This window comes from Acipenser ruthenus, chromosome 9 (genome assembly GCF_902713425.1).
Source record: "Acipenser ruthenus chromosome 9, fAciRut3.2 maternal haplotype, whole genome shotgun sequence".
NCBI classification, from domain to species: Eukaryota; Metazoa; Chordata; class Actinopteri; order Acipenseriformes; family Acipenseridae; genus Acipenser; species Acipenser ruthenus.
Genome location: NC_081197.1, coordinates 6,992,275 through 7,019,048, shown reverse-complemented (window position 1 = coordinate 7,019,048; position 26,774 = coordinate 6,992,275). Strand labels below are relative to the sequence as shown.

Below are 26,774 nucleotides of genomic sequence, written 5' to 3'. Positions count from 1 at the left end.
AAAATAGCTTTGTCAATAAAAGAGCCTTTTAAATAAGACAGCAAAGAAATCTGAATCCTTTGACTAAAAGACATATAGCAGAACTCAATATGCCACTATGCCTTACTCAGGTGTAATTTTTGAGGAATAGCAAGGCAAGTTTCGTTTCATGTGTTTTTTGAAAGTCTCATCCCGCACCCCATATATTAAGGGGCTGAGGAACCTAGGCAACAACATGAAAGAAAAGTAATTTAAAAAGCCAATATGATCCTTAAACCAAATGTCCTGACGTTGAATGATATCTTCAGTGACAGGGTAGGTGAATGATAGCATGCATAAACCCAGCTGAATCCCATGCAATAGTACTGTTTTGAGAGCTTTCCTAGCAGAAGCTTTATCTGCCCTGACTTTCCTAGTCTCTAGCAAGATTCTGACATAAGTGTAGAGAACGATGGTGGCAACCACAGCAAAACATAGTCCGCTAGAGACGACGTTTGCGAGTTTTTGACTAGGTGATGAATTAGCACTCTGCTTTCTGCAGAGTGTTCCAGAATAAATATCTTTATCAGCCAACGGTCCTTCCAAAGAAATGTGTGCAATGAAAGGGACACAACTAACGATCCAAAACATTAATATGACAATCCAGCCTCTCTCCACCCTGCATATTTCAGCGTGCCTCAATGGGTTGCAGATAGCAATGTAGCGCTCCAGAGACATGGTTGCCAAATTGATAGGTGTGACCATGTAAGAAACACTAGATATGAATATTAGGAGCTGGCAGTACACAAAAGGGATTTGGACGTTGGCCTTGAACAAAAGGAATAACACTATACTGAACAAGAGGTGGATGGTGTCGCTCACTAGCATGTGGGCAAACAGAACGTAGCGTCCACTCTGCCAGAACTGCCTTTGTGAGTAAAAAGTGTAGAGCATCAGAATAATGGAATACATGAAGATACAGAAGAAGGGAATGATCACGCAGATCTTAAACACAGTGACAGCAGTCAAAGTGAAGTCTGGCTGGGTAGCATTTTCATGGAGGAAAGTCAAGTTGTCCATGGGTTATTGTTATTAATTAACCAACACCTGCCAAAAGTACACATTAGGGAAGAAAATGGAACAGTGGTTACTTGCCTTTAAAAAAAAGCATGCATAAAATAATAGATCACTGTTTTGTTTTTACTTTTAGTGAATCACAACTTTAAAGAACTGTTACAAAATGAGAGATTGCCCAGAGGATACATTTAAAGTCCACCAATAAAAAAATACTAAACCATTTCAAACGGGTAAAGGGATTTTGTCTCAGCATTGAATTTGCTTTGGTTTTGTTCATTTAAGCGTGCAGAAATACTTCAAGAATCAAATATATTGAATGAGAAATGCTTCAGCTAGAAGTCAGTCCGCGTCCTGATGAATTTAACTGAGCTTTAGCAGAGCTAGTTACCTATACAGTATATGTGAATTGTGAAAAGTAATTTAACTTACCACCATGAGCACACTGACGCATGTTGGGATACAGGGACCTAAAGGCTCATGTTTTATATGCTGGTGTCATTGGGGGACAAGGACATGTCACTGTTCTAGGAGGTGTCTTTTCATTATTTTGTTAGCTCATTTTTCTCAAGGGATAAATAGTTTTACGCTACATGCATAATTTTTATAATGAGTGCTAATAGAAAGTCTAGTGTGGTTAGAGGCTTTTGGAGATAGTATACAGCTATGGCCAAAGGTTTTGCATCACCTAGAATTTTAGGATTGAGACATAATTTTAAAAAAAAAACCCCGATATGAACATCATTATTATTATTATTCGTATTATTATTTATTTCTTAGGAGATGCCTTTATCCAGGTTGACTTACAGTCGTAAACAAATACATTTCAAGAATCACAGTACAAGTATTAATACAATTAAGAGCAAGATACAATACAATGACTTCACTTTTAGTAAGTACAAGTATATTACAAAATACGAATCAATATTAGAGCAGATAACAGTGTCAGTGATAGTTACGTCAGGATACGATTAAATGCAAACTACAGATTGAATAACACTTGTGGCAGATTACAGTACAGTACTCTGTAAAGTACAGGATTAAATGCAGTAAAATAGGGAGCAGGGTGGGTTTAGGAGGGAGGAGAAGGTAGAGAATAGTTTACGTGGGTTGTTAGTGGAGGCTTGGATTATAGATTGGAAATAAGAACATTTAGCAGAGGAGAGTGTAGAGGAGAAGGAGGAGAGGAGTGAGCGGTAGAGGTCTAGGGCAGCAGGGAGTTTGGTTCTCTTCCATTTCTTTTCAGCAGATCGCAGTGTGGTTCTTGCTGAGCGGAGCACAGAGGAGAGCCAGGGTTGGGGAGGGGAGGGGAGGGGCGAGCAGGTCGGGAGGTGAGGGGACAGAGGGAGTCAAGGGAGGAGGTGAGGTAGGAGAAGAGGGTGGAGGTAGCAGAGTCTACAGAGAGTTGGGAGAAGGAGTCGAGATGTTTTATTTAACATCATGTAATCAAAGAAACTACAAACTTATCTTATATTTACAATATTTCATGTTAGACTTCAAAATGTCACATTTTTCAATTTTGATCAGTTTTTCATAAGTATATAGAAATAAAGTGGTATGTGAAATTATTCAGCAGGTTTCATTCGACTTTTATGAAGCACAATTTGTTTATTCTATAGGGTGATGCAAAACTTTTGGCCATAGCTGTGTATATAAATAACACATTTTATTCACCAATATACTCTAAACATAAACTATGGCATGTTTATGTCAAATTAATAGAGTTATAGAGAACACACGTACATCAAATTAATAGAGTTATAGCGAACACACGTACATCAAATTAATAGAGTTACAGAGAACACACGTACATCAAATTAATAGAGTTATAGAGAACACACGCAGCATCAAATTAATAGAGTTATAGCGAACACGCGTAGCATCAAATTAAACAGGTAAGAAATGAATAGTATTCCTTTAACAGCAGTTAGTTATTTCCAATCTAGAATAAAACCAGTGAACTCTATGGGACATGCACAAGATTCAATAAGGGTTTTAATTTTTAAAAAACATTTAGGACTAGATTCTTAAAGCTCCAAATTGTCATTGTTGTTTGAAAGTAAAAATACCAAATTTAATTCTAAAATAAGTAAAAGAACCAACTTTAGACGACTCTTAAACCCCTAAATAAATGTCGGAGCTGTTTATTTGTGTGTGTGTGAGAGAGAGAGAGAGAGAGAGAGAGAGCGAGAGAGAGAGAGAGAGAGAGAGAGAGAGAGAGAGAGAGAGAGAGAGACAGCTAGCTTTCTTCAATTTGCTGGGTTCCTTCTGTTTCAGCTGAAGTTTGATTTTGGAAGGTGGACAATGGGAGGGGAGCAAGGGATCAGGGGAAGGAGGGGAGGAGAGGTGCTCTGTAAAGCTGAGGGAACACAAAGGCACTATTTCAGGAAAAGTGGCTTAAAACCTGGTTCCAGGAGACCTAGTTTGAGGTCATTTTGCTGTATCTTCCCTGGTGTGTCATGCAGTGGCCTGAAACCTAGCCCAAGCGACAAAGTGGCTTCGAGTTTCCTCAGCTTTATCAAGAACCTAGTAAATAATTCCTATTTATGTATATCAAGGGCTCTCCTTTGAGGAATTGAAGTCAACACAAAAATTAAACTGCTTGCTGTGTGTTAGTTTAAAACAGCGCTGTCTATCCAGTTTGGTAAAAGAGCCATTAAATGACCTGGGAGTTCTTATATATATAATAACAAAAAGCAACAATAAAATACTAATGAAGAAAAAATAAGATTCAAATGAAAAAAGGACAATTTAGATTAAGTTTATTTACAATGTTACAGGTTTAAAAATGTTTTGAATTTGTCATTTTTTTAAGAAGTGTTAATAGTGTGCTTCAGTGCCTAATGCAGCTGAACAGGTGGGCCTCAGGTAAAATGCTTTTGGAACCCTGGCATTACTGCACAGAACATGTTTTCCATATTGTCATAAATCACAGAGCGGCTGGCATTGCTTTAATTGCCTCATTAGAGTTTATGTGCTTCTGTAGTGTTCTCAGGATGCAGATATCTCTTGTGTAAACATCCAGCACACAAGCAGAGGAACTAATTAACAACCCAACTAGTTTTCCAAGTAAGAAACATACAGAGAACACAAAACGTTTTACTCCACTGAGCATTTTTATCTTACATGTTACATTTAAAGAAGAAAACAACAACAAAACACAAGCACGTTTTTATTTTTCTTAATAACATTAAAGTGTGTTTTTTCTACACAGACGCTAATTAGACTTTCAAAAGGAATTATTAAAAACAAAGACACATGTAATATTCTTTGTGTATTAAAATCTATACCCTTTTCTAAAGACGTACTGTAAAAGGGCGTTGAACTGTGGTACATGAAATACATATCACAGGATTTTCAATTGTTTAACCTTTTGCAGACAGAAAATTCATCCCTTTTGAGGTAAGACTGACATAACTTGACTTTAGGGATGTATCAGGGTAAATATCCACGGAAAGTATACGGCATTATTATCAAGTATTAGGGCAGCAGTGTGGCGTAGTGGTTAGGGCTCTGGACTCTTGACCGGAGGGTTGTGGGTTCAATCCCTGGTATGGGACACTGCTGCTGTACCCTTGAGCAAGGTACTTTACCTAAATTGCTCCAGTAAAAACCCAACTGTATAAATGGGTAATTGTATGTAAAAATAATGTGATATCTTGTAACAATTGTAAGTCGCCCTGGATAAGGGCGTCTGCTAAGAAATAAATAATAATAATTATATTGTAGGCCTACCATTCTAAAAAGCTGTGGGTCTGAAGATTATTAAGAACATAACATTTTCACTCTGTGATGAAATATATGATTAACTAGTTTGAATGTCTACACGTCTATTGCAACTGGGACCACTGTTTTTGTCAATCCACAAATAATATAATATTTAAGCACCCTACTGAATTTCTCGTCCCTCAGTCCATAGATAAGTGGACTTAAACAGCGCGGGGACAAAGTAAAGACAATGAAGTCAAAATACCGCACGCTTGATAGGCTTTTCACGTCTATTTTCTTTACCTCCGCTTCTATAAGAGGGCAAATAAGTACGACTATACAAAGCACTAACTGAAAAGCATGCAGGGTTATCGTGTTGGAAGCTTTGGACGTGGAGTTTTTATCTGCTGAAGCAGATCTAGCTACCCTTATTATCTGAATATAGGTGAATGCCACAATTCCGACTATTACGGCAAAATAGAACAAAGAGATGCTTGACTTCAGAATGTATTGCCACGGGTACCTTAACATAATTTCGTAAAACACATATACGCCTTCCGTGTAAATAGGTGGTCGTTGTGTTGCTATGACAATAAAGAGATCAATGCTGGTGGGGACCCAGCCAATAACCCAAACAATGCCAATACTAACCCAGGCAGCTTTGACTGTAGAGATATCGGCATGCCTTAGTGGCATGCAAATAGCTACGTAGCGTTCCAAGCACATTGCAGTTAGAGTCAGAGGTGTGTGACAGCTTAAAGCGAACATTAACATGCTCAGAAGGATGCGCACTCCGTCAGGTGGGAAGATGCGGCAATAGACTATCACGACCGCCAAATCAACCAACGCCAGCTGCATGGTGTCGACGACCAGCATGTGCGCAAACAAAATGTAGCGTGTGTTCTCTCGAAAGGCCTCCTTTTTGAAGAATGTGAAGATCATGGCACAGTTCACATATAGTAAGACACAGACCAGTGTCTGTGAAAACGCCATCTGAAAGTTAGCAATCGCGTGGGTTCCCTGTAGTTCTTCTGCAGTGGTACTGACGTTGCTGGTAGTGTTTAGGACCATGCTGTATACCCTAGATTTAGGTAAAGAAATGCGATTAGGATCCAAGAAAAAACAAAGTCAAATCTTCAGTAAATGTAATACCACAAATATTACCTATCAATAAATACGTCCAAAATAAGAATGTGTGGTGGGTTATTTTCACTTCGTTGTTCCTCCAAAATTGGTTTCTGCAATTGTAACTGACAAGACAAGTGTCACATTGAACATTGAACAATCTTTGCAGTGCAATTCTTTTTTTTTAATTAAAATTATTAAAGAAAATATTATCTGCCACTGGTTAGCAATCATTAGGCCTATTGTATATTGAAAATATGTCTTTATTTTTTTAGTTTAAAAGTTTTCCTTTTCAAGATAATATGGGCATACTTTCTGTGAACCAGGTAATAATTAACATGAATTATAGCGTAATAATTAACAAATAAATTACCTGTAATTGTGCCTTCTTCCTTGTAGTAACTGTTAATATTGATTGGGTTAAAGACATTAAAATAAATTAACAGCAACATGGTTGTGCATAAAACAAAGAATACATACATAATAATTATTATACACAACATATAGGAGATCATCTTTGAATATTCATTGCGATAAAATCTTCCAGGTTACAGAACAACTGTTGCTGCTGGTTTAAAAAAAAAACAAAAAAAAACCTGTACTCTTCATTTTTATATTCTAACAACATGGTTAATCGTGTTCTTTCATATGCTTAGCTTCTGGCGACTTTATTTGTATTTTTCATGTAATTTATTGCATGGTACAATAAAGAGTTAATAACTAGTTACCTTTAATGCATCTTTAGATGTCCTCAGACTGAACCATTTGAAAACACTGTGGATGCAATCAAAGTATTTGTGTAGAGCTAATTTGCCAGGACATTTTCTCCAGAGAATAATGTTTTAAATATTTAAGAACAGTTGACAAAACCAAGCATTTCCAGGTGGTTAAACTACAACACTAATTGGATGACACCAGTACATATTAAACTGAGATGAGATACAATCAGATTGTCTTAAAACTGTTAAGTAACCATCATTATACTGTGTGTGGATTCATGTTTTCATTATATTTGAAGTCTCTATGTGAGTGAATTGGAAACCGCTTGCAAAGGAAATATAGGTAAATTAAACAAAACAAAGCTTGCCGGGTGTCCATGACAACCTGTCAACAGAGAACCACATAGCAGCCTTCTATTAACGTCTGTTAGGTCTGCTGTCTTTTCAATCGAGACTGAAACAAGGAGATGCATCATTTATAGATTACATAATACGTGCACGGGACTCCATCACCTGAGAAGAATATCTGAGTATTTAGGTTCTAACATTGCATACCCCGTGTGTGGTTAAGATGTCATAGTTGTAGCAATCTACTGAGTATTTAACTGACCTTCCATTCCCTGTTTAATCCACTAAGCCGTTTGTAAATGCATGCATCTCAAAGCGCCTGGTGACTTATCACAGGCATTTACTGAAAGGAAAGAATGGGCTCTGGGACGATTTCCATAATAAAAGCTGTCAAGTCGACCTCAAGTTGATTTTTGTACTGCAAGATAACAGCCAACTTTGAATGTTTTTAAACAGTTATTGAGGAAAGCTGAATTTCCATTCTGTGTTACAGTGAACCATTTAAGGTACAAGGGACATAAGTGTCCCACAAATACAATTAGGCTAACTTTCTTTTTACAATGAGGTGCACGAAACAGGGTTTAAAATTTACTGACAAGTTGGAACTGGTCGTCAGTTTCCTCCACGTGATACTTGAGTCATTCTCAAATGTATTTTAAGAAGAAACCGTCTGAACAACACATGCTCAATTCCTTGTGTACCTTAAGGGGTTCAAATGAGTTTTTCAGGTCAAGGCATGTTTTACTGTGCAAAAAAAATTCTACTCCAGGAAAAAAAAACAAAAGAAAACTTTTAAATATTATCTTTGAGGAGAACCTCCTATACACACGGCACACCTGAACCCTGTGCCCTTGAGGTGAATACATCACTAACCTCTTTACACACTCCACCCAGGAAGCTACCTTAAACAATTGGAGCTTCAGATGTTGCAGGTGGCCAGGCTTGAGCATTTAACAGTAAGTTAACATGCCGTGTGCCTCTTATTGTTCTCAGAGATATAATCTTGTGCAAATTGGTTCTCGCTGCTCAAACTGTGCACAATTATTTCACCACACGATTTATTGACTTATTATAAATGAAAAGATTATTAAGATTGTACTCATGAACTACTATTTAACATAACACTATGCTGTATGTAAAACTATGCAATGTATAAGACGGCATTATAACATAATATAACAAGGCAAGATAAACCCTTTGAATTTATTCATCCACTAAATGGAGGATATTAATCAATGATCTTATGATTTTACTCAAATTCAGGTTATCTGATAGCGAATTAGATGACCTGCTCTCATTTAAATGAGAATTAAAGTGAATGGAATTTTTACAGGTATAAAAGGTTATGTAAATGTATTAGGCAGTTCAGTTTTAAGAATAAGATACATCAGTGAATATGTAAACCCAGCCAAGGATTTAAATAGCACATTGTTTAACATTGCCTGTAAATACAAACCTACTAACTCAGACAGACAAGGCTCCACCTGCAGTCTTCCCATGATACTGAAAGACATTTCACCCCATCTCTCATGCTGAGTAATATTTTTTAACTCACAGCCAGGACAGAACTGATTCAACGTGACTTGCAGACGCAACTCGCTTCACCCTCAATAAGAAACAAGAATTCATTTCAAATGAAGAGTTCACTTTATTGATTGCTTTTACTTAGAATGACAACATATTGAATATTATTACAAGAAACACATCAGCAATAGAAAGGTACAACTTATTTTCAACCATCATTTCAACTAATTTGTACCATTATTATTTATTTCTTAGCATACACCCATATCCAGGTGAACTTACAATTGTTACAAGATATCACATTATACAGATCTCACTTTATTTTTTTTCATACAATTACCTATTTATACAGTTGGGTTTTTACTGGAGCAATCTAGGTAAAGTACCTTGCTCAAGGGTACAGCAGCAGTGTCTCCCACCTGGGATTGAACCCACAACCCTCCGGTCAAGAGTCCAGAGCCCTAACCACTACTCCACACTGCTGCCCACACTGCTGCAATATTAAGCATATACAACAGATTGTTGGGCCAAATTTCAATTTTAAGGAAAGACATTTTGGCTTCACGCTGATAAAGTACTATCTAAAGTTTTTGTCTACTTGACTTTCTGATCATTTTTACGTTATAAGGTGTTTTTGAAATCATGGACCAGTTTTCCTTAACAATGGGACTCACTTTTTGCCTCTAAAGCTGTCATTCATTAAGTGTTGCCTGCAAGGGGCTTTATTTTGCTTGAGGCAAAAGTAAAATAATATTTAAAAAGCTTCCTGAAGTTCTCATCTCTTAGACTGTATATCAGAGGACTCAGACACCTGGGAAGAATGATCAGCACCATAAAGCTAACGTATCGCATGTGAATGAAGGAAGACCCTTCCAGGCGCGCCAGCATGACTTCGATAACACCATACAGAAAGGAGCTGAGACACAGCAGCAGCTGAACGCCGTGCAGCAGCACCGTGTTGCGCGCCTTCGACACTGATGCTTTATCTGAGCTGACACATCTGGCTTGCAGCATTATTGCAACGTATGTGTATATTATAATGCAAGACACTAACAGAAAAAATAAACAATCAAACACTTGTCTCATAACTGGCTGCCATTTCATGCCGAACAGCATCTCACGTGTGCAATACACAGGCAACAAAAAAAAACTGGAGGGTTGTGTGGCTAATACAGCCAAGAGGTCACTTACATATTCTAGGGAAGACAAAACCCAGATGACTCCGATGACCACTCCAGTTCTTTTAGGAGTGGATATTTCACAGTGTCTCAAAGGGAGGCAAATGGCTATATAGCGCTCAAGTGCCATCACTGCAAGATTCAAGGGTGAGTTTATGAAGGTGGTGCCTGATATTAAAACAAGTAAAACACACAATCCCCTCATTATGTGCTGATTTGCTAAAGCAAGGATATAGAGAAGCACGCTGGTCATCAGCAGAATGGAATCGTTGAACAGCATGTGGGCAAAGAGGATGTAGCGGGAGGTCTCTCGGAAGCTGGCTTTGCTGTACAGGGTAAATAACATGATGCAGTTCACATAGGTGAAGAAAATGGGGGTTGCCAATGCAAATGACACCTTTAGCACAAACACCCAGTCCTTCTCCACCATTAAATCCTGTTGGTGTATCAAACTGTCCAGACTCTGTCCAGAAACATTCACCATACTCGTTCCTGCATATAATAAAATACAAGAACACGTTTAAAAAAATTGGTTGCTATAATATACTGTTTTGAAATTCATAAACTTATGTAATTATGAAATTCCAATATCATATAATGAGAGTTTTTATAAACCATGCCAAAACACACGATAGATTGTGTCGTCACATGATAAGCATGTAGAAGAAATAAAAATAAAAAAACACATCAAAACCACCTTTTACACAATACATTTACATAATGGTACATGACATAACAGAAAGGTACAACACAACCCTCTAGAACTGCTCAACAATGTGCCTCCGCAGTAATAAAATAAGTACCTTTTAGGTTCTTCAGTTGCTTTCCCAGGATCAAACAAGACACCTGTAGTTAATGGCTCAGAATATATATGCGCTAGGAAGCTGTGTGTTTTTTTTTTTGTTTTTTTTACATCATCGTGTCTTATCACTTTGCAAACTGGCATCTATATCGTTAATTAGGAATCAAAAAAGTACCTTGACAGTAATGTGACAGGTGACGGTTATTAATGATTAAAGACCAATGGAGTCACAAACAAAACCAAGGTGAAGAGACTCATCAAACTGGTGACAAGCTGCTTTAACAAGCCCTGTGGGTCCGGTCCCCCGTGGCCATGGGGAAGAGAGTGAGCCTGTTTAAATGACAGCTTGAATAGTGTGGGAATACAGTACTTACCTGAGATATTTATTTCCATTTCTGCAGAAGAGGCTGTATCTGTATTGAGAGCTTTGAGGTGACTCGCAAGTGGCACTAACAAAAAAAGGCCTTGCAAGAGCCTACAGGAGACTCCATAACTTCCCTGTGGTGTCACAATGAGTGGTCTTTCCTGGTCTTCTGGGTGTCCAGGTTACTGGAACCAGCGCACAACTTCAGTGTCCCAGTAGACCTGGTGTAGGGTCTAGAGCAGCGGCTGTATGGTTAGCACTGGAAGTGCAACACCCAGTCTTGGCTGTAAGCAAACGATGGGGCTAACACTGGTTTAGAACACGGCTGCAGGGTTATAACCATGGCACACAAGCGTCACCTGCTTCAAATGACCAGTGCTTATTTTGAGTAGGGCTTCTGTCCTAATAACATTGTGTCACATTGCTGTCATCTGCCCACAGCAGGAGTGTATACTACCCCCCACCCCCAAGGAAAATATACTATTCTAAAAGAAGTGTCCCAATAATTAAAAAAAAAAGGATGAGAAGAATGAAAACATGAAATCTCTGAGGATATGAATGTTTGTGCAATTACTGAAGTCGCTGGGAATGTGATACAGGTGTACACAGCTGCAAATGTTTGTAAGTAGACTTGTCTACACAGGATCAGCTCACACCACATCCAAAGGAAATCATTTACCAGTAATAAATATTAAAAGTACCCACACCCAGAGAAGACTGCAAACAGAAGAAAGACATTCAGATAACTATCATGGATTGATTGGACAGTCAGGTTTCCTCCTCTATGGTGAGACCGTGGAAGTGCAAGAATGACACTGGCTTAAAACACTGCCCTTGTCTCTCACAGCTGGATATCCATTTTCATATCATTTTTTAATGGGGATGTAGTTTTTTGGTTTTTTTGAACATAGATATCATTTCTTTAGTATTTTCGATTGCAAAAGTAGAAAACACAGTACTTGCATTGTATGCTCCATTAAAATGTCTTTATTAACTGGATAATAATAATAATAATAATAATAATAATAATAATAATAATAATAATAATAATAATAATCAAGCTTTATTTTACTGTATATAACACCTTTCATAGTGGACCATAGTGAAGCTCTTTACATGATACCGTAAAAACCAATGCAAAATACATTAAGTACAGTAAAAAAATAAATAAATAAAAAAACAATGCATAATACATTAAATACAGGGCTAGTATGTGAAAATTCTAGAACATTGTGGATGCATATGTCATATAGAATCATAAGTATGAGATAGAGTTAAAAAAAAAAAGTTAGACCTAACAATAAACCTGGACTGTTCGGGTCTGACCCACCTGGGGCACGGCATTTGGAGAGTGGATCACCCAGTTTCCGTGCCAGAGGAAATTCACACATGATCCTATCATTTAGGGTGCAGACACTACACATTGGTCAGTATTTTCGTTAATCTTTCTAGCTTCTTTTTGCACTGCATAACTATTTAAGATTTGATCAAATATCAAATAGTTTGTTCTTAGTATGCCCATTACTGAAAGACAGAAATGGTGTAACAGTACTGTCCAGCAGTGTGAGTTCACTAGCTTCACCTGCTGGACTTTTGTAGCACTGCGGCTGATTTTTTTTTAAATGAAAAAGATAAATTACTGAGAAACATTTGAATCTAAATATAGTATTGGTTCAGTGTTTATTTAATTCCTTTATTCTGATTTTAACTTCTGATAGCAATCATAAAGGTTTGCCATGTCAAAGGGTTCCCGGCTGTTTTTTGCCCATCAATAGCAATGCAAACAGCATGCATGCATCGATGATAACTGTGAACACTCCAACCTACGAGAATGCATAGTCCCATACTGTAGTTTTTGTACGAGTCCAATCTTATTTTGGATAAACAGTTTCACAGCCATGTGCGACCGTGTGTGTAGTATAATTCATACTATTTTCATAACTGCATTTCTAAATGGCTTCCTTTCAAGGATAATTTAACAGGTTTCCACGGTTTTCCCCATGCTTCTGCATTATATAATACCATAAGCATAATTATAAAACTAAAAGGGTAAACTGCATAAAGTGTTTATTTTCAAGACCATTTAAGATTATGTGTTTTAGAAATCAGATGTGTGAAGGTTGGTTATGTGCCCGTGACTGTAGGAGAATATGAGTGTGTATACATATTTTGAAATGAACAAACTTTGTGATTACACAATATAATCTTCCAGAGTCATCGTTTGGCTGAACTTTAGCGACAGCTCTCCTCTGCCAGCAGTCTAGTTTATAATGTGAATATTAATACCTCGATGTTCTCAAGCTCAATGCAACTGCTGAGGTTACATTTTTCTAATAATCCATGCCTAAATTAGGAAAAAATAATATTGGGTTCAGGCAAAATCTTTTTTTTTTTTCCTGCATGAACACAATGGTATCTGACTTGGCTGTCACTGTTGCAGAAATGGATTGGTTAAATGTAAATTCATACTTGGGATACCACTGCACACGTGGGGCAGATTGCTTCTGGAAAGTGGCAGAAGGATTTCACATTGAAGTAACACTGTTGAAAGTATATATACATTTTACATGTAGAACATCACCTTTTTCTAATAGATGGGGAGGGATACTTTCCTTATAAATGTGTGTGTTTTACAGTCTTATACATATACACACCAAAACAGTACGTTTAGGGCTCTCGTGATTTATACGTCACCAGAAACCCTTGACAGAATTACAGCCTTATTATTTCCAGTTGTGTTTTCATTATACCATGTGGTACTGGAGAGCCGCAGGGTCCTCTCGTTTGCATTGCACCTGATTTCTCAATTACTTCACTGAACCAATTATTTTTTTAATTGGTCAACGCTAACATTTTTTCCAGGTCTTTAGCCGTTGTTGATTTAAAGATGACCTAGACCAGTGAACTTTTACTTTTAATGTGCTCATAGATTATACAATGCAATCACCTGATGAGGAGCGCTAACTTATTTTATTGACTTTACAGTTTCATGAACACAGGTAACCTCAGGTGGTCTGATGATTGTGCAAGCATCTATAATCTGTTCTCGTAAAGTTGAACAGACAAACAGAATTTTGACTTGCTTTCCATCATGACAGCAACTTTAAAGAAAGTTGATAAAATAGTGACTGGGCATTTCAAATTCACTTTGTTTCAAACGCTAAAGAGAAAATAATAAATTGTTCGGCATTTTGTCTGCATTTTAATCAGTTACAGCATTAAATTCCACCAGGTAAACAAATAATTGTCCCAATTTTAGAGAACTGTTTAGCAAATCTGTTTAACTGAAGGGATAGTGGGATTTTGTTTCAATACACATTTCATTTCAAATACAAAGCAAAAAGTACCACTCCCACCTTTTTAAAAAGTTCTCTTACACAGAAAAGAAACCCTGCAAACTTTGAATATACAATATTACCTGCAACAATGAAATGCAGCAGGGTTACTGTTTATTGAGAAATATAGTGCATAAGAATGTATATGGTTATAGGCTGCAGTTGAGTTAACAGCCTGAACATATTTACAATGATAGCAGCAGAAGCTGGGACCTTTCACCATCATAAATTTCAAAGCCTGATTTGAAATGCACAATTAGAATATTGCCTCAATGTTGCTGTAACCCTGAGAGCAGAAGAGTCAATCATGAGCTCCCTGTTGAGTAAGTGACTGAACCACACTCACATGGCTTGCCCTGTAAGTTGCTGTGGACCCCCACCCCCGTCTTCTGATACATACAGTACTTTGCAAATTATTAATATTGTCTGGTTAATGCAATGTTTGAGTCTCAAGTCCCTATTTGTATAGACAAGGTGCTGCAGTCTGTAACTTGCTGAATGTGTAAAGAAACAGAATAAAAGTGTGCAGCTTTCATCATCTGATCTCCTGATATGAAGTCAATGACCTCAGATTTGCCGGGTGCCCCATTTCTATGGCAACAGACACTGTCTATACTGCCAAAGTGACTGCAATCCAAACACCAGAGACCTTGCTTCATGGTTACAACCAGGGCAGGGCGGAGTCGTCAATCCTATAAAACCTCAAGCATTCTGCCTTTGAATTCGCACTGTACTGAGACTTCCTCACCAGCAACAAGATCACAGCAGCAACACAAGAACAGCAGGAAGAAGCCATGCAGTCTGCCGAGCCGAAGAACCAGAAGAGCTGCCTGGTTGCTACCCTGAGCCGGTACACCTCTGCTGTGCGCAACATGGAGCACACGATCATGCTGCCCAGTCTTCTCCGGGACGTCCCCCCCAAGGAGCCCGAGGACACCTTTGCAGCAGAGGGCAACAATAAAGACCTATATGAATACTACCTCATGTTGAAGTCTGTCAGGAACGTTGTGGAGAGCGGGCTGATGCCCCCCGATGAGCGGAAAGCCCTCAGCGCCCCACTGGATACCCTGGAGGACTCGGATCCAGAGACCCTCTTCCATTTCCACCTGACGGGGCTCTTCTCGGTTCTCAACAACCTCACCACGTCGTCCCACGTGCTCACCAGACGATACAAAGAAGTCATCGGCCTGTCCAACTAGAACCAAAGCATGCGAAACCACGCAAAAAGAACAATCCACCAGCATCAAAGAATCTACTATGACCAAGCGAACAACTGCTGTTTTCAAGAAACAAAGTTATCATACAGCCAATGTAAACATTAATAAAATGGTTTAATCTGATTGCCTGGTCCTGCTAGCCGTGTTTTGTTTTCACAGTATTCGTATTCTTTGCCGAGTGTCTTGTTGCAATGTATTTCCAGCAGGTACATGCACAATACCAGATTGACAAAGCTTTTTAAATTAACTTTTTTTTTTCAAATGCAGCACGCTTATTAGAAAATTGATATTTTGCTGTTAACATTGGAAAGAAATACAATTACAAATACAACAGCACAGAGTAATTGCACATGGTGCTACCAAAGAGGATTTCTCAAGTGTAAAGGTGCTTGACATGCTATTTAATGCTTTTGAGAGATTGTTTGACTATCGGTAAATACAAATATAAAACCCATATAAAGACTAAGAGTATAAGAGTCATTTACAGACTATTTGTATTAAACAGGAAATACATCCATTTGGATGCACTGTTCTCTGGTAGACTAAACAGTGGGATTTCTAATGGGAACTTCCCCCTTAATTGTTTATTTTTTGCGGCGATGCTGAAATATATTTCTGCACGACCAGGTATTATTGTGAAACTTCATCCATTTATTTGACATTAGTAACGAGATAAAATTAGCTTGACAATGTATGTTACTTTTGACCACAACAGTATAGAAAAAAAAAAACCAAAACATCGATTTGACTGTTTACGCACCCCATTATCTCGTTTTCAAAGATTTATTAAACTTTACACACTGATTTTTTTTAGTTAAAAACAATAAACTCATATAGTAATACCTGACCAACTGATCAAAGTTGAGGCAAACTGAACAGTAACAAACTCCGACAATTCTGTTTATTTAAAAAATGCATTATTCCTAATGTGTTCCGAGTGCACTGCCATCTGTTTGGGTAATAGTGGAACTGCAGATGACTGAAGTACATTCTTGGTTTAAAAATATGTGTAAGATAATACTTGATTTAATTATTTTAAATAGAAATAATTTAAATCTATTTAAATGGGGTATTAAAAGGCATAATATTAATAAGCATGCCTTGAATAAAAAATAAAAATGATGGTCTCACCTCTCGCAAATTAAAAATGTTGATTCTGCTTGTTTGCAAAGGCATATTCTTTACATCCAGCACAAAGTAATGATCCAAACAAAAAACACCACACTGAGAAAAAAAAAAGAAGTTTAATTTATCATATACACGTGTTTAATGTTTTGTACATATCTGTCCAAGCATTTCTCACAAATTACCCTTTACAGCAGATAACATCTCCCTCCCAAGCTTCAAATAAAATTTCTCCCATTTCAACAATACTGAATCAGCGAATGGGAGTGAATTTCTCCAAAACTTCTGCATAGGTCCTTTTATCTACAAAAGAAAGAACACGGTCAGGATCAGGATCCTCGGGCTATGTATAGAGGTGGCTTACATATACACTCAATAAAGAAGTTCATTTTTTTAATTACATAACTTCATTTCGCATTATTCTGCTTGACAAAAATAATTAAAAGACTGGACGGGTTAATTAAGCAGTTTTTTTTTTTTTATAAAACATAATATCATATCTGATAGGGGCATGTTTATGTTTTTTTTTACTGAAGCAATATTTTGTCATAAACTGCCTAGAAATGAGAGAAGAATGTTTACCTTTCTGCTGAAACTCGTCTGGATGCAGTCGGATGTACTCCCTCATATCTCGATCTAGTCTGGCGTATGTATAATTCTCGTATTTGGTAATGTGGTACCCTAGAAACCAGCCAATGCTTACCAACAGCAGTTGACGGTGCACACCTAAAGAAAGGAAGACAAACAGAACCGTGGAAGTTGAGACAGAACCAAGACAATGCCAGGTAAAACTTAAAAAAAAAAATCTAGTAAACAAACGATTCTGCCAGTGCCTTCGTCGATACGTTTGTTTTCTCGAATTAGTTTCTTAATACTAGTTGTACCTTAGAAAGTGTGATTTATATATATATATATATATATATATATATATATATATATATATATATATATAAACACGTACACAGATATGCTATATGCCACCTGACTGAAATGTTTATGTATAGAACATTTAAAACAAATGAGCAAAATAGCTGAAATAACATGCCGGATGGAGAGTCTCACAGTTATAATAGCTGTGGTAGAATTATACTGGGTAGGACGGTTTCACTGAAATCACATTTTCATGTTTTTAATCAACATCAGATTTGCCTCTTGTAAAATCCCCGTGTATATATTAATGATATGCTCACCGGATCTGAGTGCTGGCCTGCGGTTCAGTCCGTTGTGCAGCATTGCAGAGAACCAGCCGACCAGTCCGAACCACGCAGAATTTCTATTCAGGATGTCTGGGGGAGGAAGACCCTTGGCTTCGACCGGCAGCAGCTCCATGGTTGCTACCTGAGAAAAATAACCCCCTACCCAACAACTGCTGACAAAAATATTAAATTAACAACAACCCCCAACTACTGTCACCTCAACCGAGAGGAAACCAAGGACAACTAGGCGGACGGAAATGTATACTACTTCCGTCGAAGAAACTTTGACTGCAAGTACAATGGTTCCGCTGCAGTACAGCACAGCAAAACTATGCCTACTGTGTTTATTGATGTTAAACACTTATAACGTTGACACATTTCAAGATGCATTTTAAAGCTACGTTGTATTTGTTCTCCATCCACAAAAACATAAGCAAGTCTAGTGCAAACTGTATTTAATGAACGTTGTATAAATCTACAGTGTACTGCTGATGCTTTCTCAACTATAACTTTCTTCACACGTGGTGGTGGTCCAAGGCGGTTTTAATTTAAAACTGTTTATACTCTATTTCTGTTTCTTTACATGCATGCGACCAAAGAATGGAACAAGCAGTTTTATATAACTGGATTTTTTTAAATGGTGAATGTAATGTTAGTCAAGAAGTGTGCAGCTAGTGGTGTTGTTGCTTGTGAGGCATAGCATAGCGCCTCTGAAAGCATCCCTGCTGAGCTCTGCAATGGAACCTCTATCCAGATCAGAACACAAGAGACTGCCATCTACTAAACTGCTTAGTGGTGTGAACTACTGTCCACCTGGGGCTAGGCTGAGACCCACAAACACAATGTATTGAAAACAAGGCAGGAGCAGCAAGTGAATTAGCCTTTTCCTATTCCCTTCTGCACATACCTCTTTGCAAATGAAAGGGTACAAAAAGAGATACCTGTTTAGCCTTTAGAGGCAACTGGTAGGATTATTTGAGGAAGACGGAAATACTGTGCAGGCATCTCATAGTGGTAGCTTAAAAAGAGTTTAAGAGTATTAGGATCACATATTTAGCCAGGTGCTAAAGGAATTGGTGTCGGTTTTATATTGTTTTATTTGGCTGTATTACAAAATCTTAATTTACTGCCAATTCATAAATATACTTTACGAAGAAAACAAACATCATATGTTTAGCATTGATTCAAATGTGTGACATGGTGACAGTAAACTCAAAACAATGTTCATATCTCAAGTTTTACGATTATAAATATAACGTGTTGGTGCCTGTTAGGGTTTGGTTTCCATCACTTTTTAACCCTTTGTATTGGTTAAAGACATAGCTGGCTTTGTTGTATGGAAAACAAAGATGATTAACACAGAAAAAAAACACATTTTGACAGCAGTTTTCGTCATTTTGTTTTTGACATATATGAAACTACAATATTTATCCTTATTTCTCTGACTTTTTATTCCAAAACCAAAAATATATAATATTTGGTCCATTCCAATTATACACTGTAAATGTATATGTTTCTTATAAGAGACATTTCAATCATCTTGTTGCACAGCAGATGTCCATGATCCTGGTCCTCATATACAGTAATCTTTCTGCAGTCCATTATTACAGTATTGGTACAGTAATAGCACATTACTGGTCCTTTCTCTTTTGCATCCCCTCTGGCTCAGTTAGCATTGACAGGTAAAGTTTAAAGAAGGAGTACGTTATTCCTAGTGCACAGTAAACTGAGGTAAGCAGCAGAGGCAGGAAAGGTAAGGTTTGCTGCCAGCTTGTCAGCGGATACACCACTTCACAGAAAACTTCCAAGGGAACCAGCCCTGTAAGATAGACGGCTTCCAGCCAGCTCAGTAAACTGCCTTCTTTTCTGCAGGAATAAAGACAGAAACGATATTTAACTCAAATCATGATACACACTAGAAAAATTACAAATGTAAGTGTTGCAACTTTTGAAGTGTCATCGTTTACCCTGAAGTTGCTGACAGACATTTGTTGCATGTGGACAAGTCTGAGCAGCATCTGAGGATCTAGTGACTTCAGAATGACTCTTTAAAACATGGCATACGCAAGTACAGACTCCTTAACTATATCCCAGGTAATAAACTCAAATGACAAATCTTAGTGAGGAAGAACCCTTTAATTCTCTTACCTAAACAGCCTTTGTAGTGAAGCCAAACTGTATATTGTAAACAGGAGCATTAGTAAGATCTTGATGGGCTGCTCTGAAAACAATGCACAAAAAAGGATGAATTTTTATAAAGTAACTGCTATATATTTTCCAATAGTTCATAGAATTACTATGACAGGCATGTTTAATCCTACATAGGTTTTGTAACAAATAAATAAATAAAACATATTTGAAATGGATTAACCCCCCACCCTCTCTGTTACCTGGTGCAGTAAAGATAAGAGGGAAGAGAGAGAGGTGGCCAGTGGTGGTCAATATTATAAATATTCCAGCATCTCTCCGATTGTCCACAGCCATTAAACTGCAATAAAACACAGAGGATTTAGCTGTACGTTCATATAGTGGTTCTGTATCTTTAAATATGCACCCTTATTGAACCCTGATTTAACAAGATGGGGCAACCAGTAACAGACTGGGAAAAAAATCAAGAAGCTGCAGGTTTCAAACTAAATAAACAGCATCCATGCAAAGAGATTCAAAAAGTGTCTATCTTTTAGGGTCATATATCACGTCGAGACATAATTAGGATGGCACAAAATAAAACAAAACCACAGCATTTAAAAGTAAGTCACTTACCTCAAGGGAAGAATGGCAATAAGAATAGCCTTTTCATGCACGTGCCAACCAAACATGAAAGATCCCAAAGCACAAATGATCAGGCACCGCAGGAAGCCTCTGGGTCCTTGAGGTTTGCGCCACAGGCAGAGAACCGCAGGCTGGGGGAAGAGGGATACACCAGTGCAGGATTACAAGGTCTTAATCCACAGGACACATGCAAGTGACTCAGCAGGTAGGTTAGGATTTCTCAGCAGGGGTTTGTAGGTGTGCATTTGTACAAGTGATTACATCACTAAGCTGTATTTGGCATACTCCTTGACAAAATATATGTTTACAAATCTGAGGCAATTAAAATACACTTGCAAAATAAATCTAATTGATCTCATTTGATTTTATAAGAACATCCAATTAGTTACGGCTGTGAAGCCAAACAAACACTGTTTGAAATTAGTGCATTTAGGTGACGCATTGAATTTTGGTATATTTAAATTGACTGTATGATGTAAGGCAATCCTTATCATATAAATTGAATAAGCACAAGACATGAGGGTCTAGGTATGGTCACAGCAGGTGCAGATACTCACTGTGATTGAAACAAGGGTGCAAATGAACGTTGTTAAGGGCGACACAGAAGGCAGGACGGTGTGCCGGAATTCTTGCACCAAACCTCCAGTCATGGAAGCCTTCGAAGCCCCATCAGCATCAAGGAGTTTCAATTTCAAACCTACAAAATAAGGCTCAATCGTTAATACTTGAACAACAGACCCCTCGTGTTTGACATTCTCTGACTCGATTTTTCAACAGACCCCTCGTGTTTGACATTCTCTGACTCGATTTTTCAACAGACCCCTCGTGTTTGACATTCTCTGACTCGATTTTTCAACAGACCCCTCGTGTTTGACATTCTCTGACTCAATTTTTCAACAGACCCCTCGTGTTTGACATTCTCTGACTCGATTTTTCAACAGACCCCTCGTGTTTGACATTCTGACTCGATTTTTCAACAGACCCCTCGTGTTTGACATTCTCTGACTCGATTTTTCAACAGACCCCTCGTGTTTGACATTCTCTGACTCGATTTTTCAACAGACCCCTCGTGTTTGACATTCTCTGACTCGATTTTTCAACAGACCCCTCGTGTTTGACATTCTCTGACTCGATTTTTCAACAGACCCCTCGTGTTTGACATTCTCTGACTCGATTTTTCAACAGACCCCTCGTGTTTGACATTCTCTGACTCGATTTTTCTTCTCAAATCATTAGCAATCATTAAAGGTGAAATTCAATTAGAATTTCTTCTTTTTAAAAGAGGCAGCCTTTAAGTCCACATCTGCTGAAACCACATATTTAGCTACAGTGAATAAAGATGTTATCATGGCTCTTTGACATCTGTGTGTATTCATGCTTTGTTAAGAAAGCAGTGTTTCATATTTTGTAAAATCAACTCAGCAAAATGGAACAAAGGTGACTTAACATAGTGTGAGTTTTAAGTTTAGGATTCATTTAGGATTAAGGTTTTGCCTACTACTAATGCAAGGAATTACACTTTGATAAAGTTAACAATGAGAACAGTGCAGTACCCAGGATGGAGAGAGCTTTGTCCACCGCATTGTACAAAGCCCAGAAGTTAGGAGCCCAATAGGCATGACACAGACCTCTCTTGAAGGGAAAGAGCCGGGACAGCACCTGAGGTAACTGACCCTAAAAAACAGAAACACTCACTGTGAAAAAATACAATCCCTTTTACATATAACAGGCATAACAGACTATCAGCCACTAAAACGCCCTATCAGCGACAAAAGATAGTATGCCTTGGGACTGAATGTGTCTTTTACTATTTCACAGACATAGAACATTAAGTGTGTAACAGTCTCCCTCTAGTGGTTGAAAAAGACAGTTGCAGCTGGTATACTGTCCCACTAATGTAGATAGAAAACTTTTTAAATTGATGCTAGACACTGAAGTATAACTTGCAGTGCATAATTAACATTGTAAATCTGTAATTCATTTTTAAAAAGCTCAGATGAGTAATAGAAAATAAACTGGGTATTCTGAGCATATCTAGGGCGTTTGAGAAAAGGTTTAACATTTCAAAAGTCTTTGCTTGTAAAAAAAAAGAAAGAAAATATGTAAACAAGTGATCTGAACATTTCTGTAAGACTGTTGAATTGGTGTTTAAGAAGCCAACCTTGGCATGCAGAAAATACATCATTTATTATGGTATAAAAAACAAAATACAGTTTTACCATGGCTATGAAAGGCCCAAATGAAACTGCAAACACAGAACAGACGATTGTGCCCAAAGCAACAAGACGAGTGAAGCTGAAACTACTCCACTTAACTGATCCATCTGAAAACAGAACGACATTAGAACACAACATCTCAGAACAGCTACAGATAAGCAATCCGGGGGCTAGTCTAAACTGGACTAACAAGTAGTGAACTGACTGCAGTTAAATGCTTTGCTCGGGACATCATTATGCAATACAAATGAGTTATAAATCACATTTCCGAAACAATAAAGTGCAGAACCGAAAGTGTCCAGGTGAGCAGGTTTTGAAAGCACGCTGTACCTGGCGCGCTCTTCGTGAAGCAGTATGAGCGAAGGAGGTAGATGCCATACGCTGGTGCAACATACAGGTAGATGTGTTTCAGGTTTAACAAGACAGCAAACACCAGAGCCCCCTCCAGATGTCTGTTCTGCAAAACAAGAATCATTTTAAAGACTGAAAGAGCTCAGTTACATCTGAAAGTTTATATATCCAAGTAATGCTATGTACAACAGTAACATTTCTATACAGGTTATTGTTAGCCTATTTGACTGGGTTGCTTCAGTGGATCCACAGTAGTTTGGACTTCATTCTGTGTATCCTGAAACACACACCATATCATTCAACCAGGCAGGTGACTTTTCATGGGAAACACCAAATCAAATGTATGTATACAGCGCCTTTCATACATGAAGTTTCACTAAAAGCGAAAGGAAAGTCAAACTAAAACAGGGTTAAGATCTTTTTTTTTTTTAAATGGAGTGAAAAAGCAAATATAAATGCAGTGTGGTATAATATAATGTTAAAAAGAAATGTAAAAATTAAAAAAGAAAGACGGGTACACATTTTAAAACACAGTTTAAATTGTCATTTTAAAAAGCGAAAGAAAACATGTACTGTCGCACTTCTGACATGAGGAAGCAATGCATTCCACAGTCTCGGAGGATAGTGGCTAAAAGCTCTCTCTCTGCCTTCCTTTTTGTGTATACTTGTGGGAGGCACTGAAGCCCTGCATCACATCTTCTTAAATCACTTCAAGTCAGGATGAGCTGTCGGTCTGAGAATATTAACACTGAATATAATGAGACCATTTTTATTTTTGGTTTACCTGCAAGAGTCTTGCAACTGAAAGAAGCAAAAAGCCAAACAAGAAGCCGTTGTACTGAAAATGAATATCTACACATGAGTTAAGAATAAATAATGTAGGTGATCTAAATCTAAATACTGTATTTGAATGTGAAAAAAACTATGAATGCTGAAAGTAGTTTTAAGCTAGCGTACAATCAAATCACTATTTACACATATTGGTGTTAAACCCTGTAATTAAGTAAACTGCAGCCTTCCAGGGTTTCAGCATGATAGTTGTAAATAAATACTGAACCAAATCTAGTTGTAACGGGCAGTGTTGTGTGATACACTGCCGTTACAGATTCTCTGCCTCCTGTCGGTGAGATGAGATGAGGTTAAAAGCTCTAAAACCATGAAAGCAGACGAGCTGGCTCTTTTGGATTGTGGTTAAAACGCTCTCTTGTGGTGCGCGGGGTCGCCAGTTTGTGCCCAGCTTCCACCCTGTTACAGGATACATCTAGTTTTCAAGTTTCTACATCGTATACCATTTTACAGGTGTAATTACATACTGTATCTGGTTTACTGTCCCTTCATCACAGGCAAGACATTTACTCTATATATTAAAACAAAAAATGTTAAACTGGTTCTGCCTGCTGAATTGAAGGATACGATCAATGATCAGGAGCCCGAAGTTCCATAACAGCAGCATGGCAAGAATAAACGCTGGTTCCTCTAGAAGTTCCTTCGATTCTTTCCTCCCATTAACACACCTACAACACCTGTGACAATATAAAGCAAGGTAAGTACGCTTGTTAATTTTACATGCATTACACATGTTTCAAATAGATACTCTTGTTACAACTAAAATGAACCACTTTGTATTATTTAGGGTTATCGTATGACTCCATGTACACTAGGACAAAACGTACCAGATAGCATTGTGATGTGAGTTGAAAATCCTGAACTGTCCTAGTGTACACACAGTTATATGGTAACCCTATTATTAAATGACTTACTGAAACAGCAGCACAAACACTTACTCTCTTACTGTGTAAATGAAGACAATATCAGTTAAGATGACTGACAGCCTTTGGAAGAGTACTGTTGCAGGACTTGCATGATTTAAGTGCTGAATAACCAGCATTTCTTTATCAAAATACTTAGCAATGTGGGACAGGCCATATTCAAACCACGCAAACAATGGAGGATAATCCAGTGTCCATTCTGAAGTATCCTAAAATAAAAGAAAAAATGAGAATATATAAAGTCTTGTTTAATATTTTACGGCAAACTATTTCGAAGTTTTTGATGCAAGTGGAAACACAAAAGAATCTCATCTTACTCTTGGTGAATCCAATGTAACTTTTTTTTTTTTTTTTTTAAATCTGGTAATCCTGAGCTAGTTCTCTGTCTCAACACTGAAACACTACGACATATTCTGGATTTACTTTGACTGAAGAAAAACATACATCAATACAATATAATATAAGAATGGTCCAGGTTTTTTGGATTGTAATAGCGAGTAATCCTCCATTTTTTTTCATTACAGTACTTACCTCATAGTACCACTGAGAGACAGGCAAGCTGTGTGTGATTGCAAGCCAGTTTCTATGGACCTCGAAATCTGTCGAATGACTACATAAAAATTAAATAAATAAATAAATTAGTGACTATACAGGCAAGGTTTGATTAAACAAAACAGGCAACATATGCAGAGTTACCATTATTACCAGAGTCAAAAAACAGGACCCCCCCACCTCGCAATTCAACGAAGCTGTAGCAACTTTGAAGCAGTTAAAATAACATACTAATAAGCCATGCTATTTACGTATGTCAAACAAAAAGTACTACTTCATTTTGGAGTAGTTGCTTTACATTGGACAGGGTTATTACCGCAACCTTTACGTTAAATACGATTCATACAACAGATGTGTGTGATGAGCTGTCTGAACATCAACCTAACGTACAGCACTGCAAAGTTTACATGAATCAAACGTCAGATAAAAATGTATAACCGTGGTTAAGTGCTTGTCTAGGAGTAAAATACAGAACTGTTTAGTTTCCTTACTATGTGGTTATAAGCAGGCATTTTAACAGAGACACTCCGATTGATAAAGTCAGGAACCAGCTCCAGCGCACAGCCGTGAGCGCCGCCATTACACTGTTCAAAAAACTTTATTGACAACTAGTAGGCAACAACACACCGAGCCGAGACAGTGTTCTCTGCACGCGCGCGCACACACACACACACACACGCACACGCACACGCACACACACACACACACACACACACACACACACACACACACACACACACACACACACACACACACACACACACACACACACACACACACACACACACACACACACACACACACACGGCACGATGCTTTCCTGCTTCGAGTATAGATAGATACTTCCTTAATCAATCTACTAAATGTAGAAATAATATCGATAAACGACAAAGCAACATATGCAGCGCGATTCGGAGGTAGTACATATTAAAAAGGTATTTTTATTGAACCCGCATGTTGCTGAAACGAGTCACCCAGTTCTGTGTTTCTGCTGACTGCACTAATTGTGTAACAGCCTGCAAGTGTAGATTTTTTAAAAGTAGCAAGAGAAGTTTAAATTAAAAAAAAAGAATTTATGCCAAAATAAATTCTGTGATTTACAAGCATAAATTCTACATTATTATTCAAATCACTGATCAGCAGGTGGCTACACAGCCTTACAAAACACAAGCATGACAATACTGTGCACACAACTCACTATCTAAATAGACCAATCTCTCATTCCAACCAGTTCACCAGTCTCCTCAGAGCCTGTCAAAAATTGCAAGTTCCGACTATATTTCAAGTCGTTACAAGCGGGGTATTGGGTCAAGTTTTCAACCAGCAATAATCGCGCCTCGGATTAACCTCATGGGCTACGATACTGCCACTGCGCAAAGCTAACCAACCCGCAGAAAGCCGGGCTCCCCTTTGAGTGACACCAGCGTCCTTGCTACGGTGT

The 26,774-nt window shown here is 37.9% G+C and overlaps 6 protein-coding genes and 1 non-coding gene across 7 annotated transcripts; 1 reads left to right on the top strand and 6 right to left on the bottom strand.

The window, feature by feature from the left end:
- Nucleotides 1–102: 102 nt before the first annotated feature.
- Nucleotides 103–1,038, bottom strand: LOC117407169 (odorant receptor 131-2-like). The gene has a single exon (XM_034011867.3). The coding sequence runs from the start codon at nucleotides 1,036–1,038 to the stop codon at nucleotides 103–105; it is 936 nt and encodes a 311-aa protein (XP_033867758.3).
- A 3,816-nt stretch (nucleotides 1,039–4,854) lies between these two features.
- Nucleotides 4,855–5,978, bottom strand: LOC131738003 (odorant receptor 131-2-like). The gene is made up of 2 exons (XM_059030564.1): nucleotides 5,905–5,978; nucleotides 4,855–5,821 (listed from the first exon to the last, which is right to left on the bottom strand). The coding sequence occupies exon 2, from the start codon at nucleotides 5,809–5,811 to the stop codon at nucleotides 4,855–4,857; it is 957 nt and encodes a 318-aa protein (XP_058886547.1). The 5' UTR covers nucleotides 5,812–5,821; nucleotides 5,905–5,978.
- A 2,667-nt stretch (nucleotides 5,979–8,645) lies between these two features.
- LOC117972902 (odorant receptor 131-2-like) lies at nucleotides 8,646–10,458 on the bottom strand. The gene is made up of 2 exons (XM_059030541.1): nucleotides 10,438–10,458; nucleotides 8,646–10,126 (listed from the first exon to the last, which is right to left on the bottom strand). Exon 2 carries the CDS (start codon nucleotides 10,116–10,118, stop codon nucleotides 9,156–9,158), a length of 963 nt encoding a protein of 320 aa, XP_058886524.1. The 5' UTR covers nucleotides 10,119–10,126; nucleotides 10,438–10,458; the 3' UTR covers nucleotides 8,646–9,155.
- A 4,400-nt stretch (nucleotides 10,459–14,858) lies between these two features.
- LOC117406829 (mid1-interacting protein 1-B-like) lies at nucleotides 14,859–15,475 on the top strand. The gene has a single exon (XM_034011155.3). It carries the CDS (start codon nucleotides 14,930–14,932, stop codon nucleotides 15,332–15,334), a length of 405 nt encoding a protein of 134 aa, XP_033867046.2. The 5' UTR covers nucleotides 14,859–14,929; the 3' UTR covers nucleotides 15,335–15,475.
- A 1,101-nt stretch (nucleotides 15,476–16,576) lies between these two features.
- Nucleotides 16,577–17,959, bottom strand: LOC117973057 (NADH dehydrogenase [ubiquinone] 1 subunit C2-like). Its single transcript, XM_034924035.2, has 3 exons — nucleotides 17,668–17,959; nucleotides 17,060–17,203; nucleotides 16,577–16,780 (listed from the first exon to the last, which is right to left on the bottom strand). The coding sequence occupies exons 1-3, from the start codon at nucleotides 17,804–17,806 to the stop codon at nucleotides 16,731–16,733; spliced, it is 333 nt and encodes a 110-aa protein (XP_034779926.2). The 5' UTR covers nucleotides 17,807–17,959; the 3' UTR covers nucleotides 16,577–16,730.
- A 526-nt stretch (nucleotides 17,960–18,485) lies between these two features.
- LOC117406795 (probable dolichyl pyrophosphate Glc1Man9GlcNAc2 alpha-1,3-glucosyltransferase) lies at nucleotides 18,486–25,948 on the bottom strand. The gene is made up of 13 exons (XM_034011113.3): nucleotides 25,825–25,948; nucleotides 25,313–25,391; nucleotides 24,797–24,990; nucleotides 24,426–24,535; nucleotides 23,797–23,864; nucleotides 22,992–23,118; nucleotides 22,665–22,768; nucleotides 21,999–22,119; nucleotides 21,003–21,142; nucleotides 20,437–20,576; nucleotides 20,064–20,161; nucleotides 19,822–19,894; nucleotides 18,486–19,539 (listed from the first exon to the last, which is right to left on the bottom strand). The coding sequence occupies exons 1-13, from the start codon at nucleotides 25,911–25,913 to the stop codon at nucleotides 19,305–19,307; spliced, it is 1,578 nt and encodes a 525-aa protein (XP_033867004.3). The 5' UTR covers nucleotides 25,914–25,948; the 3' UTR covers nucleotides 18,486–19,304.
- Nucleotides 25,949–26,572: 624 nt separating this feature from the next.
- Nucleotides 26,573–26,714, bottom strand: LOC117406404 (U4 spliceosomal RNA). The gene has a single exon (XR_004544961.1). It is a non-coding gene; the product is annotated as a U4 spliceosomal RNA (small nuclear RNA).
- Between the last annotated feature and the right edge of the window lie 60 nt (nucleotides 26,715–26,774).